Genomic DNA, 13956 nt, shown 5'->3' with positions numbered 1-13956 from the left:
TTATCTTTTTTTTTAAAGGTTTATTTGTTTTATGTGAATACACTGTCACTGTCTTCCGACACACCAGAAGAGGGCATCAGATCCCATTACAGATGGTTGTGAGCCACCATGTGGTTGCTGGGATTTGAACTCAGGACCTCTGGAAGAGCAGTCGGTGCTCTTAACCTCTGAGCCATCTCTCCAGCCCCCAATCAGGAGTTTCTACCCCACCTTAGATCATTTAGTTACCAGATAAAAGATACACAACCTTTATATTTATAATAAGCCTTAATATCGCCAGAGGTGGGCAGATATCAACCTTCTAAGTTATTTTGTCAGCTTCCCTGTCAATAACCCTGAGATATGACTTTCCATGTTACCTGGGCCTCTCCTGGGCCTCTCTTCCTCATGGCCCAGTTCTCACGATCCCTTACCCTATGGTGTCTTCTTCCTCTCTCTTCACACTTCTCTCTCTTCTCCCTCATGGTTCTTCCTCAGACTCCCCCAAGCCCAGGAACGGAAACTGTGACTACCTCTCTTCTGCCCAGCTATAGGCTGTAGGCGTCTTTATGCAACCAATCATTTGAAACTAAGGAACAAGGTTATATAGCATCACTTGGTGTACAAGGATTTACTTGTCCCTGGGGGCAACCAGACCTTGGAGGGGGCAGTAGTTAGCATTATAATATATTACAACAGACCAAACCTCAACAAGGATGGCAGAGAAAAATACTTTTTCTTTTTTTTTCAGTTTGTGTGTGTGGGGGGGTGTTTGTTTTTTTTTCTGGTATGTTCTTGTGATGTCTAAGCTTGTTGTCAACTTGTACCTGGAGTTAATAACTAAAACCCAAGCAGCTGGATGGACCTGTGAGCACTTTTTGATTGGACTATTTGAGTTTGGAAGGCACCCAGAGTCTGGTCCACCAGAAGGGACATAGAAGGAGGAATCGTTTGTGTTTTGCCTGCTTGCTCTCACTGGCGAGTTCATCAGGATCCTGGTCCTAAGCCATTGATAGACCTGCTTCTTCAAGATCCCAACCTAGAATCGGCAGGTCGCTCGGACTTCCTGCAACTCCAGTAGCAGACTGGGGCTACAGAAACATCCAGTCTTGTGACCTGAACAACTACAGATTACACTCTTTTCCAGCAGGAGATAGTCATTGGACTACTCAGACCACAGCCTGTAAGCCACGCTAACAAATCCCTTTATACGCATATCCATATCCATATCCATGTATGTACATGGATATATATATATATATATATATATACACACACATATATATATAAATTAAATGTTATATATTTTAAATCTTTATCTATCTATCTATCCCCCATCGTTATGTTCCTTTGGAAAAAATGGACACAAACTGGCCTGAGTTTAGAACCTCAAAGCCCGCCCCATGGACATACTTCCTCCAGAACTAAAGCCATACCTACTAATCTTTCCCAAACAGTCACCAACTTGGGAACAAGTATTTAAATACCTGAGACGTATGGGGCAGTCTCATTTAAACCAATATATTGCTCTTCCAAAGGACATGAGTTCAGTTTCCAGCACCCATGTCTCACAGCTCACTGCAACCTGCAACTCAGGTTTCAGAAGATGAAGTGTCCTCTTATTAACCTCCATGTATGCAGGTACACACACACACACACACACACACACACACACGCACACACACACACACGCACACACACACACGCACACACACGCACACACACACACGCACACACACACACGCACACACACGCACGCACACACACACACGCACACACACACACGCACACACACACACACGCACACACACACACACACGCACACACACACACACACACACACACGCACACACACACGAATTGTTATAAGAGTGCCTAATCTTGCTGGGAGGTTGTGGCACACAGGTTTAAACCTAGCATAGCACTTAAGAGGCAGAGGCAGGGGGATCTCTGAGTTAGAGGCCAGCCTGGAGTATAGAGCAAGTTCCAGGACAGCCAGGGATATACAGATTAAACCCTGTCTCAAAAACCAAACCAAACCAATCCAAACCAAACAAACAAAATGAAAACAAAAACAAACAAACAAACAAACAAAAACCCCACAGAGACAGAGAGAAAGAGAGCGAGAGAGTGAGAGAGAGTGAGAGAGCGAGAGAGCGAGAGAGAGAGAGCACGAGCGATTGAGTCCTCATAGGGAGAGAGCTCTCATGGCTCTTTAATTACCTTTTAAAGCCTCACTACACTGGGCATTTGGCAGGAGATGAATGCAGACCACAGCAAATAAAGAACATGGAGTAGCATTTGGCTGTGAGATGAGCTTTGCTTTTGTTTCAGTATGCAGGGTTTTAGCTCTGTCCAGCCTTCCGTAGGGTGGTCACACAAAGACATACAAGCTACGAGGACTATGGCCTGGAGTGCCACAGGACAGGCTGCAGTATTAACTGGTCAGGAGCAGCAGAGTGGAAAGGTAGCATCTTGTGCAAGACTTCTAGTGGACAGTAACCAGGTGGGCAACTGTGGGAACAGTACCTGTCAGACAACCTCACAGTGCAAAGTTCCCGGGGCCTCAGTAGGCCCTGCAAATGGAGAAACAACAGAGGTCACTGTGATTGAACAGAAGCGAGGTGGGGCAGGAGGCAGCAGGCAGAGCCAGAGAGGCAGTGGAGTCAGCTCATAGAGGATAACACTATTATTATCAACGCTCGCTGTGTCTGTCAGCTTATGCGATTGTACCTCATTGCAACCTTTAATCATTGTCTTGACCAGATGAGTAGGCAGAAGTGTTGCTTTACTTTTTAGGTTTGAGAACAAGATCAGCTAGATTCAAAAGTTAACTTTCCATAGGTGAAATATGCTGGACTCAAATCCAAGTCCACGATTCCAGCATGCTGTGTGCCTTCTGTGCTGTTCTACACCCTTTCCCCCTTCAAAACAGGGTTTCTCTGTGTAGCCCTGGTTGTCCGGAAACTTCCTCTGTAGACCAAGTTGGCCTCAAACTCATAGGTTTGCCTGCCTCGGCCTCCTGACTGCTGGGATTAAAATGCATCACCACTGTCCAGCTCCATTCTGTGTCCTTAAATGCCAAGGAGAACCAAAGGAAAGGCCCTGCCTATTCTCTAACCAATGCCATGATAGGAGAGCCATGTGAAGGGGATGGAATCCCCTGAGGATGAAGAGCACACAGTGCTGGCTGTCTTTTCTTGTGATCAACCTTCCAGGGCTATGGTGCACAAGACAAGCAGGATCCCTTAACCCAGGATATTCCAAGAGGTAAAAACTGAGAACCAGGAGTGACATGAAAATGAGCAAGGCTTCGCGAGGCCAGAGGAAACATGAAGTTATTTGGAGAAGGATGGTCACAGTCTGCCCTTGACCATGAAGCTGCCACTGCTTCAGAGGACGTCATCTCCCTCTGAGAGCACCAGGGCTGGGTAGCTAAGTTTATCTTGGCCGAGGAGTGAAATTTTTGTCAGTCGGGCAGCCTGGCTGGAGATGAAGGGAAGGGTTCAGAAAACAGTTGGTCCCAGAAGCTAGGGTAGCGGTGTCTTTGTTCTTAAGGCATGACTGACAAGCCTGTTGCAGACAGCAGCTTGTTTGTGCACCCTTCCTCAGAAGCAGCAGCTCTGAGACAAAGAATTCCAGGAAACCTATAAAACACCTGCTAGTAGCATGCAGTTGGGTCTGGCTGCCCTGGTTATCCTTTCGTGCTTTTATAACATTTAGAGCACCTACTAAGTACCAAGCATGGCTCTATCTTTTACAGTAGTGTAGAAATACAGCTGCCCTGAGGAGATGCTGACAGCAAAATCCAATCGCAACAGAGCAGCTGTGGAGAGCCACTCGCATCCTAAGCTTTGGAGACATCAGGATGTGACAGCCTTTAAGTGTATTAGCTGTGGAGTTGCTGAAGGGGAACATCATCCAGGAACATGCCTCCTGGTGTCTTTGGAGACCGAGGAACTCTGGTTTACTCCATATTCTTGCCAGCATTTGCATAGTAAGACCCTTACTCTTCTGGTCCTATATTTACTTGCAGGAGCACACTTTCCCCAAGGGTTAACAATTTAATTAATGAGGTACCTAGAGGCCCTGAGGGTTTAGCCAATAAGCTTCTCTTTCCAGTTCAGAGGGGATGAGCCAGTTCCAAGTGGAACACACTATCAAGTTTGGCTGGCAGCTCGAGACGGACCCTCATCTCTTGGAATCACATCTGCAACAGCCTTTGTACACTGCTGTATTCCTGGAGCAGAAGACTCTAGGCCATTCGTTGGAAGCTTAGTTAGCCAGAATATCGCCCTGAGGGCATCTTTCCCATCAGTCCAGTGAAAAGCAGGAGGCCTCTCTCTAACTCCGATATTAGTCTCCTTACAGCCCCTCTTCCAGCACATGCCTTGGCTGTAATGTTAAGCTTCCTCATGCTCTTCCCTCTCTAAACTGTACACTTTGTACTCTTTCTGCCCCACTTGTTCTTTTCCACTGTGGGCCTGCATAAGAGTTATCAGTAGTAACCACACCATGAGCTCAACATTATGGCTACCTTGAACTTTCTAATCCGAAGTTCCCAAACCCTCCATAATCCTCCCAAAAGCCCTGGTCAGGTTCTTCCCAGCAACCGCCCCACAGCCCTGGCACCAACTTCTGTATTAGTGACTTTTTGCTGCTCTAATAAAGTACCGTGACCAAGGTTACATGGACAAAGGATTTATTTTGGCTTACGGTTCCAGAGGAAGTCTACAACAGGGGCAGGGGACAGGGCAGCAGGAAGAGGAAGCTGAGAGGTCATACCTCAACCACAAACTTCTGTGTTGACGAGAATTGGCAAGAGTGAGTATCCCGGCCTTCCCATAGCCTTACATGAACAGTTTTAGTTTCTCACCATTTCCTGTCATGTAGCTGGGGGCTTTTCAAACATAGTATGAGCATTTTCACATTGGGTTATTTTCTCTATCTTCTCCTTCATGGTGTGACTGACATTTAGTGTATTGTGGATGCAGTGTCCTTGCCAGGGATACTGTTTTTATTTTCTTCTGTTTTGTGGGTGGTCTCTGCTTTTCTTGATTATCCTTTGAGGGATAAGTGTTCTCTTTATTCTTTCTCTTAATTGAAGTATAATTAACAAATAATTGTAAGCATTCAAGGTCTGCAGTGGGATGATGCATGGTCAGGTCACGTATCTGAATTAATACCCTTTACTGTGCAGCTGCTGTTGTTGTAAAAATATAAAAATAAAAAGTAGAGTTGTCTTTTACCTCGCTGGGTCTGCACTGCGGTGTCCCACACTCCATTACATTACTTAAATCTACACATTAGGGGCTGGAGAGATGGCTCAGTGGTTAAGAGCACTGAATGTTCTTCCAGAGGTCCTGAGTTCAAATCCCAGCAACCACATGGTGGCTCACAACCATCTGTAACGGGATCCAATGCCCTCTTCTGGTATGTCTGAAGACAGCTACATGTATATAACAAATAAATAAATCTTAAAAAAAAAATCTACCCATTAAAGAACACATAACACAATAATCTTTGACCCAGTTGGTAAGATATAATTGCCCACTTAAACATACAAAGCCCGGTACCATCCATCTCTTAAGAACATTGATAACAACCTGTAAATACACAGAGCAGAATCTTAACATCACCTGCCATGGCTTCTCCCCTCTCTCACTCTCCTTTCTCTTCTAGTCTCTTCCTCTTCCTTCAAACTTCTCTCCCACCCATCCTGCCTTCTCCTCCAATGACAGGCCTCCTTCTATCCGGTACCTGCCCCTCACCTGTACTTTACAAATTCAATGAGGAGGTGGTTCTGGTGAAGTCTCAGAGTTCTGAGTCCTTGACTAGGCAGCTGTCCTTGGGGCAGTAGATTAGCATCAAAATACAGATAACTTCAGGACAAACCACAACAAGCAGCTAGTGTGTCTGGGAAGTTAGCCGACTTAAGGTGTATTTTACTCTAGAATATTTATGGCTGTTTTGCTTTTAAGTTTCAAGTAAACACTGCACTATGATTGACTAGTCACAATGCTTGTTTCAGTCTGCCCAAAGGCTTGTGTGTTAAAGGCTTGATCCTCAGCTTGGTGCTGCTGGAAAGTGACAGGAACTCTTTTGGCTGCACACACTCCTGCCATTGTGTACTGTCACGGCACAAGGCAATGGAGCTGGTGGGTGATGGCCTGAGACCTTCAAAACTGCGCAGCAGAGTAAGCGCCCCCCTTTAAACCGACTCTGCTCTGTGTTTTGCTGCACTATTATTAGTGCACGCATGTGAATGTGAGTCCACGAGTGTCAGTTTGCCTTTGCAGGTCAGAGGACAACTCTGGGGAGGCAGATCTCTCCTGCCACCTTTATGAGTCCTGGTATTGAACCGAGGTCATCAGGCTTGGTAGGAAAGCACTTCTGCCTTCCCAGCTATTTTGCTGAACCTTGGTTTTTTATTTGAAGTGTGTCTTGCCATGTTGATGGGGGGCCTGTTTGATCCTTGGGACTCCCATGGTGGAAAGGAAGGGCTCTGACTTCCACAAGAGCACCACAGAACATACCCCTGCTACCCATAAGATAATTGAGTAAAAAAGTGATAGCATTGAGTTCTATATTTCAACTTCTATGATCTCTCTCCTCTCCCCTTTGGAGACTACCTAATTCTCTATGTATCTGTCATCTGGAGTCAAAGACTAATATGATAACCCTAGCTCAAATGTGAGTTAGCACTTCACTTATCAATGACTATATTTCAGAGATTTAAAGGTTGGTACTGTATGACTGCCACTTATTACGAGTGTGTTTGCTTTCTGGTGAGTTATCTTGTTTCTCATGTATAAAATGGTGTCATTAATACCTACCTTATAGGTTGTTGTGATAGGCACATGAGTTCAGGTAACATTTGGGACCCTCTCCTGACATACAAACTCCAAGCACTACATGCAGACCTAGGACTCCTTTGCTTCTGTGTCTCGTGTCCCAAGTTGCCCAGCTCTTGATGCCGACCAAGTAGCTAGTGGTACAAGCCAGACTCCAAACTACAGCTACACCAGATGCCTTGCTCTTTTTTTTTTTGGTTCTTTTTTTTTTCAGAGCTGGGGACCGAACCCAGGGCCTTGCGCTTCCTAGGCAAGCGCTCTGCCACTGAGCCAAATTCCCAACCCCCAGATGCCTTGCTCTTAATTCCTTTGCCCTAAGGCCACCACACACCTAGAACTAGAGACTGCTACCAAGGACTCTGCTTACTTTCCTCTGAACACAAGGTGAACCTTACAGTGTCCTTTACTCATTCACTAATGCTAAAACCATACCTATTGTAAGACTCAAGTAATTGTGTTAGGTCCTATCTTAATCCTTTATTTCAATAAGATTTCTACTTTTGATCTAAAGAGAAATGTACTTGAAGTTCATTAATTTGTTGTTGGGAAATGAGAAAAATCCCTCAAAGTAATGCAAATAGAGTTTCAAAGGTGAGTGAGAGCAAAACACGGCAAACACTGCCATCCCAAGGCTACCAACTCTCCGTGCACAAATGAACACTAACAGCCTTCAACGGTGACTCAAAGGAATCATGACACTGCCAAACCAATGTCCTATTCAGTCCCTAGACCCACTATTACTGAAGAACAGAACCAGGTTCCACAAGCTGTCCTCAGATCTTTATATCCATACTGTGGTTCGTGCATATGCACAACCCCCTCACCCCATGAAATTTAAAACAAAAGGTTCAAATGTGGAATGAGAGCATGTAAGGTAGCTAGCTGAAGGCAGAGAGCAGTGTCAGTCATTCCAGCCTACCTGCTAGCAGCCTGTCCCCTTGTTTTCTGAACACCACTGAAGTAAGTGGCATCTATAACCAGTGCCCCGGCTTAGATTGCCATTTTGAATATCAAGCATTAAGTGCTTCCTGAAGTTCCCTTTTTGTTTTTGTTGTTGTTTTTCCAGACAGAGTCTCACCATGTAGCTCTGGCTATCCTGGAACTCACTATGTAGACCAGGCTATCCTTGAGCTCACAGAGATCTACTTGCCTCTGCCTCCCAAGCCTGCCTGGCCTGATGATTTCTTTGTCATGAAACTGAAAACTAGCTGGTTTGAGAGATTACCTTCTTATCGGGTAATGAGCTGTCAACTCCCCACAGCTAGAGTTATCTGAGTAAAGGGAACCACAGTGAGAAAGTGTTTCCATAAGATTGGCCAGTAGAGAAGCTGGTGGAGCATTTTCTTAATTAGTGATCAACGTGGAGGGGACAGTGCGGGTGGTGCCACTCCTGGGTCCTATAAGAAAGCAGGCTGAGTAAGCCCTGAGGAGCAAGTCAGTAAGGAGCCCCACTCCATGGCTTCCGCATCAGTGCCTGCCTCCAGGTGTCCAGCCTGACTTCCCTCTATGATGTTGTGTCTTGCTAAGTATAAGTTGAAACAAACCCTTTCCTCCCTCCTCAAGTTGCTTTTGCTTATGGTGTTTTCTCATAGCAACAGAAACCCTAAGAAATAGCACAAAACTCTAAATTTACTCTCCAAATATGAAGGCCTGTTATTGACTGGGACTACACACAGGAAGCAAAGCAGTACGCTTCAGACAGCAGACACTGGTCGTGGCCTAGTGACACAAAGATGGAGAAATAGGATTGATACCAAAGAATTTATTGTAAATGTCATGGCAAATACATTGAGCATCATCATCATTACAAAGGAGCTAGAAAAGTCCAGGTTGATAGAATGTGCTTTCCCCACCCCCGTCTTCAGGCTAATGGCTAGTACCAACACTTCAGGCAATGAAATACGTAATGGGATAGCCGACCTTCACATAATTTCAGGACCGTATCTTTATCTTAACTGTAGAAGCAGGTAATCATGGATTCCAGCATCAGTTATTCTCTGTTTTTATCAATTCTGTAATGATCTGTAGAATCTTGTCATCTGAGGGAATGAAAAATAAATAAATCAAAACACCTGTAAACATTGCAACACTGGCTAATTCTCTAACACACATATGTACAAACAGAGGTGCATCTCATTACAAGTCTTCTTAAATTAGAGTGCAAACCAACACTAGACATGTATACTGTGTTACCAGAGATGTTCAGAAAAGTCAAATTGGTTGCCCTATAAGAGTTATGCTGACTAAAGTTAACACTTTGTAAAAAGAAGTTGATATTTGAGTATTTAAAGACAAAGGCCCAAATTAATGAGATATAAGTGTTTTTTGTTTTTTGGGTTTTTTTTTTTTTTTTTTTTTTTTGTCTTTTCTTTTTTTACACAAGGTTTTGTTTTGTAGTCCACACTGGGCTGGAACCCACAACCCCCCTGCCTCAGCTTCCCACATGCTGGGATTACTGATGCGCACTATGAAGCCTAGCCTGCTATTTCTATAACTGGTTCTTTAGAAATTCCTTCAAGAAGTTCCTCATTTGTTTTCACTGAGCTGATCCAGGCTGATGCTTTATTTACTCTTTCCTGTTTTGCAGCATGACAGGATTTTTACCAAATGGGCAAAGATGGCAGTGGTTTTGTTCCAGGCCTGGACCAAGGGAACAAACATTCTAAAAAGGAAATGCTCTCAGAGAGGTGTCAATGGGACGTGACAGGGTTATCTACACAACAAGAGGACCAAACCACAGCTGAATCCACAAACTGGTGACATTACTTGCTAAGGTGGGCTTATTAACAACTACTCCTGTTTAAACAGCTCTGGAATTGTGACTTCCTGTAACTCTCACAGCCACTTTTCAGAGAGCTGTCAGGGTGGGGCTGCAAGACTGCAAGACACTCTACACTTACACTAGGGCCCAGTGTCCCTAGTTGAAGTGGTTGTCCTGAGACTTTGACCTGGGCCTGTGCTGGCCGACTCAGGTACTGAGGAGCTAGAGGCAGTGAAGAAAGCAAGGACAAAGCGGAGGTCGGAGGGGAGAGGAGGCTCTTGTTGGCAGTGGAGCTGCGCTCATCTAAAGGACTGTTAGTGAATTTGAAGAAAAGTAGAGAGCACTAGAAAGCACAGGGGTAACTTTAGACAGTTCTGTGTGAGTCACTACCACAACCTGTCTTTATAGTAAAGCCAGAAACATCACAAACGTTACCTTCCTTCCCAAGTCAAAATAAACATCGGATGTATAGGTAATTCTTTTTAAAAAATATTTTTCAAGTGACTTATGTTTTATGTGCACTGGTGTTTTGCTAGCGTGTGTATCTATGTGAGGTGTCAGCTGCTCTGGAATTGGAGTTACAGACAGTTGTGAACTGTCATGTGGTTGCTGGGAATTGAACCCAGGTCTTCTGGAAGAGCAGTCAATGCTCTTAACCATTGAGCCATCTCTCTATCCCCAGATAATTCTTAACATTATTAAAGCAGAAAAGCCACACTTCAGTGCTTATGATACAACAGCATGGAAAGACTATAGTACCAACTAGAAAATAATAGTTCTAAACTTGGCCTGAATCAAGAGAAAACCACTGGCTTATAGAAACTACAGCTTTCAAGGAGCACATTAAATCAAAGCTCAAGGATTCGTCCAACTAACTCCTAAGGCTGGGACATCGTAGGAGTTTATTACAATAGTTATTCATTTAAAAAGGCCATCGTGGGAGAAGAGAAATACAACAGACAAGACCATCACAGGTCTCTTTGGAGAAATTAGTGTGCCTAGAACAGGCATTGAACCTTGAGTCATTTCCACATTTGTTAGGACTGGTGATGTGCCCACCAGGGCAGTGCTGGACCGTGCATCTGAAAAGCCGCAGGTTTATTTCAGGCCTCTGTAGAAGGCTAAAGCACTTTTACCAACTTCTGGTTGTGCATTTGTAAGAAACATAGCAGAGAAAACAGCTACGACAAGCCGACAAAGTAGCAAAACTTATGCTGATTTGTTTTTGTCTGTGAAGTGGACAGTTTACAAGTAAAGTTAAAGAGACCAGGAGTAAAGATTTTAAGAGAATAAGGTGCAAATAGTCACTAATTGTGTACAAGTGAATAGAATTTAGCAAAAGTAGATTTTATCAAAAACAAGATTTTATCAATAATTATATCAAAAGTATGGTTTCAGTGTGTCACAGGGCATTCTAATATTAAAATCACAACTTCTAGACTTAAGAGCACTGGCTGCTCTTTCAAAGGAGCAGGGTTCAATTCCCAGCACCTACATGGCGGCTCACAGCCGTCAGTAACTCCAGTTCTAGGGGACCCAATGCCCTCACACAGACATACATGCAGAAAAAAACACCAAATCACATAAAATAAAAAATACAACACACTAATACTTTATATGCATATTATCCTCATCTAAATATACACCTGTATGCTATATTTGAACTGTGTACTAATGTACAAATACAGACCTTCTTTTACCCAAAACACAATAAAACACTTACTTTCAAGGGACATCTTTGGATTTTCAAGTTTTTTTCTTAAAACAGAATCAATGAGAACTCTTAGCTGCTTAAAAATAACAGCTATCTTTACTGGGGCCTGTTGAGAGGAGACACAACAGGCAGAGTTAATCAGGACATTTGCATGTGTTTACGTAAAGCTATCTTAGTACCTCACAGTTTAATCCACTTAGGACACCAGGGTTGTTACCATAAAACAGGGAGAGTGTGAGCAGACAACATGTTAACCACGGGAGCTCAGCCATGCAGGCCTCCTGCTGCCCAGGAAGTCTGGTATCTCTTGCCACAATAAAGCAACTTGTCCCAATGATTCTGTTTCTCTTTGTATATGACCCTGGGGCAAAACTAAAAACTTCTGGGGGAGATTTGGGGGATGGGGTAGGGGAGTAGTTTGAGACAGGGTCTCCCTCTGCGGTTGTGCCTGGCCAGGGGCTCACTATGTAGACCAGGCTGGTCTTGAATGCAGAGATCCTTCTGCCTCTACCTCTCAGCCTCCTGGGTGCTGGGATTAAAAGTGTGAGCTACCACCCTTGCTGGGAGGAAACACTTTTTAACACTTTTATTGAGGGATAATTTATAAATCACAAAACAATACTCATTTTAAGTGCTCAATTTCAATTTTTTTTTTTTTTTGGTAAATTTGTAGAGTTCTTACCAATATCACTACAACCCAATTTTTAGACAATCTCTATTACTTCAACTTATTTGCATTTTTAAAATACATAATTCGATTCTCTGGTTCTAGACACACAGCTATAAGTAACAGTATGCACGAGAACGTCTTTACACTGTCAGTGTTGCCGGGGCTACAGAGGAAAATAAAAAGCTTACCTTTGCAAATTAGCCTAGCCTGGCTTACCTTGTCCAGAGAAGAATTTTTCATGTCTTTTTTTTTTTTTTTTTTTTTTTTGGTTCTTTTTTTCGGAGCTGGGGACCGAACCCAGGGCCTTGCGCTTCCTAGGCAAGCGCTCTACCACTGAGCTAAATACCCAACCCCGAATTTTTCATGTCTTAAAAACTACGAATGTGTTTGTTTTTTGTATGGAAGGGCTGAACAAATACAGTGAAAAGGTGTGCATTTGGGAAATAACTCCCAACCGACCTCAGGCCTTGGGGAGGGCTGATTCCTCCCAGTACCTACACCGTGTCACAATGAAGCTATCTGGAACAACCCAGAGATACTGGGTTACTGGGTTATCGATACTGCTGTCAATACTCCTGGCACAGGGCAATTGTAATGATTATTAATAAAAATGTTCGGTGACAGTAACATGATCTTCACATTATAAAAACCATATACTTAAGATGAAGTTTTCTCAGTAAGCCACACAGCAAAAGATCATGCAGACTTCAGTCGAAACCTCAAAGTCTACTCAGTGATACAGGCATTTGAAAATTTTCATAAAGTCATCTGGACCGCATACCTGAAAATAGATCCAGCCATCCACAGACAGAAGCCGCTCTCGGTGCTGGACTTCTATGTCCCCTCCAAAGAGCAGAACTGGGAAAGGCGTTATAAGGGTCGTTTCTCTCAAATAGACTCTGGCATACCTCACCTACAAAAGAGAAAGTGGGGGAACAACTTCACAGTCTAAAAATATAAAAAATTCACTTAGCGATTTTTCATTATGTATTTTCCTAACAAATTTAATAAAAAAAAATATATATTTATATAACCACATTATTCTACCCAACATTCCCCTTATTTAGAATTGGAACACACTGCTTTCTGAGACAACCACTTTAGTGAAATACTTTGGAACACACAGATTAGCCGAAGTCACTTGCTATAACTGTCTGAATTCCAAGTAGAAGGGCACTAGCCAGAGAGAAACCTTCTATCTTGTGTTCTGCTTGAGCAAGTGAGCAGAGAGGTGAGGGTTGTATTTGAGAAAGAGAACACCATCAAGGCAGCAGACGGTGTCAGAAGGGAGGCCTAGCGCTGTATGCAGGGATCTGAGAAAGCGTTTACCTTCTCCTGGTACAAGAGCCACCCGTAAGTTTGTAGATCGCGGTTTACAGAGGACGGGTGCACTTGTGCCTTGCCTTGGGCAGTCTCCACCATGCATGCCAGCTTTTCCGTCACGTCCACTGACTTTGTACACATAATCTTCCCCACGCTGTCGTACAGTCCGGCAGCCAGCACAGCTTTAAGAAGGGCGATGTCTTGAAAAGAGAGCGCCTGTGGGCCTTTCTTTCCTTCCCAGCTGGTAGAGGATGAAAATCCTGCTGCTCTCACCAACTTCATTAATTCCTGCTTCACATCCTAGATTTCATGTTAAAATGAGACAACTGATAAAGTAGAGAAATTGCCAAACAACTTTGAAACGTACAGTGCTGCCGCCTCTAAGAACAGATGGGATTAGATGACTAGAGAGAGGCAAATGCGTGAGTGGGGAAGAAAAGACCCAGGGAGCTGAAGGATTAGAAGTCCGCTGCCCTCAGCATCCTTGCAGTGATGTTATGAAATATAAGCGTCTATGAGAGCAGCAAATGTGGGTCAAATGTATTTTCAAACTCCACACCCTCCTCTAACTTTTTGTTTTTGTTTTTAGTCATTCTTTAGTCAGTGGGGACACATTCAGACACATTACAGGGAAACTTGATAGCCCTGACATGCA

At 43.8% G+C, this 13956-nt stretch overlaps 1 protein-coding gene across 2 annotated transcripts in view; it reads right to left on the bottom strand.

The window, feature by feature from the left end:
• Window positions 1–8575: 8575 nt before the first annotated feature.
• The window catches only part of Dhx29 (DExH-box helicase 29), a 45798-nt gene continuing 40417 nt past the window's right edge, over window positions 8576–13956 (bottom strand). The window contains 4 exon segments of one of the 2 annotated variants that reach the window (NM_001427514.1): window positions 8576–8872; window positions 11318–11414; window positions 12760–12891; window positions 13308–13601. In NM_001427514.1, coding sequence (NP_001414443.1) covers window positions 8820–8872; window positions 11318–11414; window positions 12760–12891; window positions 13308–13601 — 576 coding nt within the window. In that variant the 3' untranslated portion in view covers window positions 8576–8819. 2 annotated transcript variants of the gene reach the window in all.

The sequence above is a fragment of the Rattus norvegicus genome, chromosome 2 (genome assembly GCF_021556685.1).
Source record: "Rattus norvegicus strain SHRSP/BbbUtx chromosome 2, alternate assembly SHRSP_T2T, whole genome shotgun sequence".
Lineage (NCBI taxonomy): Eukaryota > Metazoa > Chordata > Mammalia > Rodentia > Muridae > Rattus > Rattus norvegicus.
Note: the sequence above shows the minus strand (reverse complement) of the source record. Positions and strands in the feature narration are given on the sequence as shown.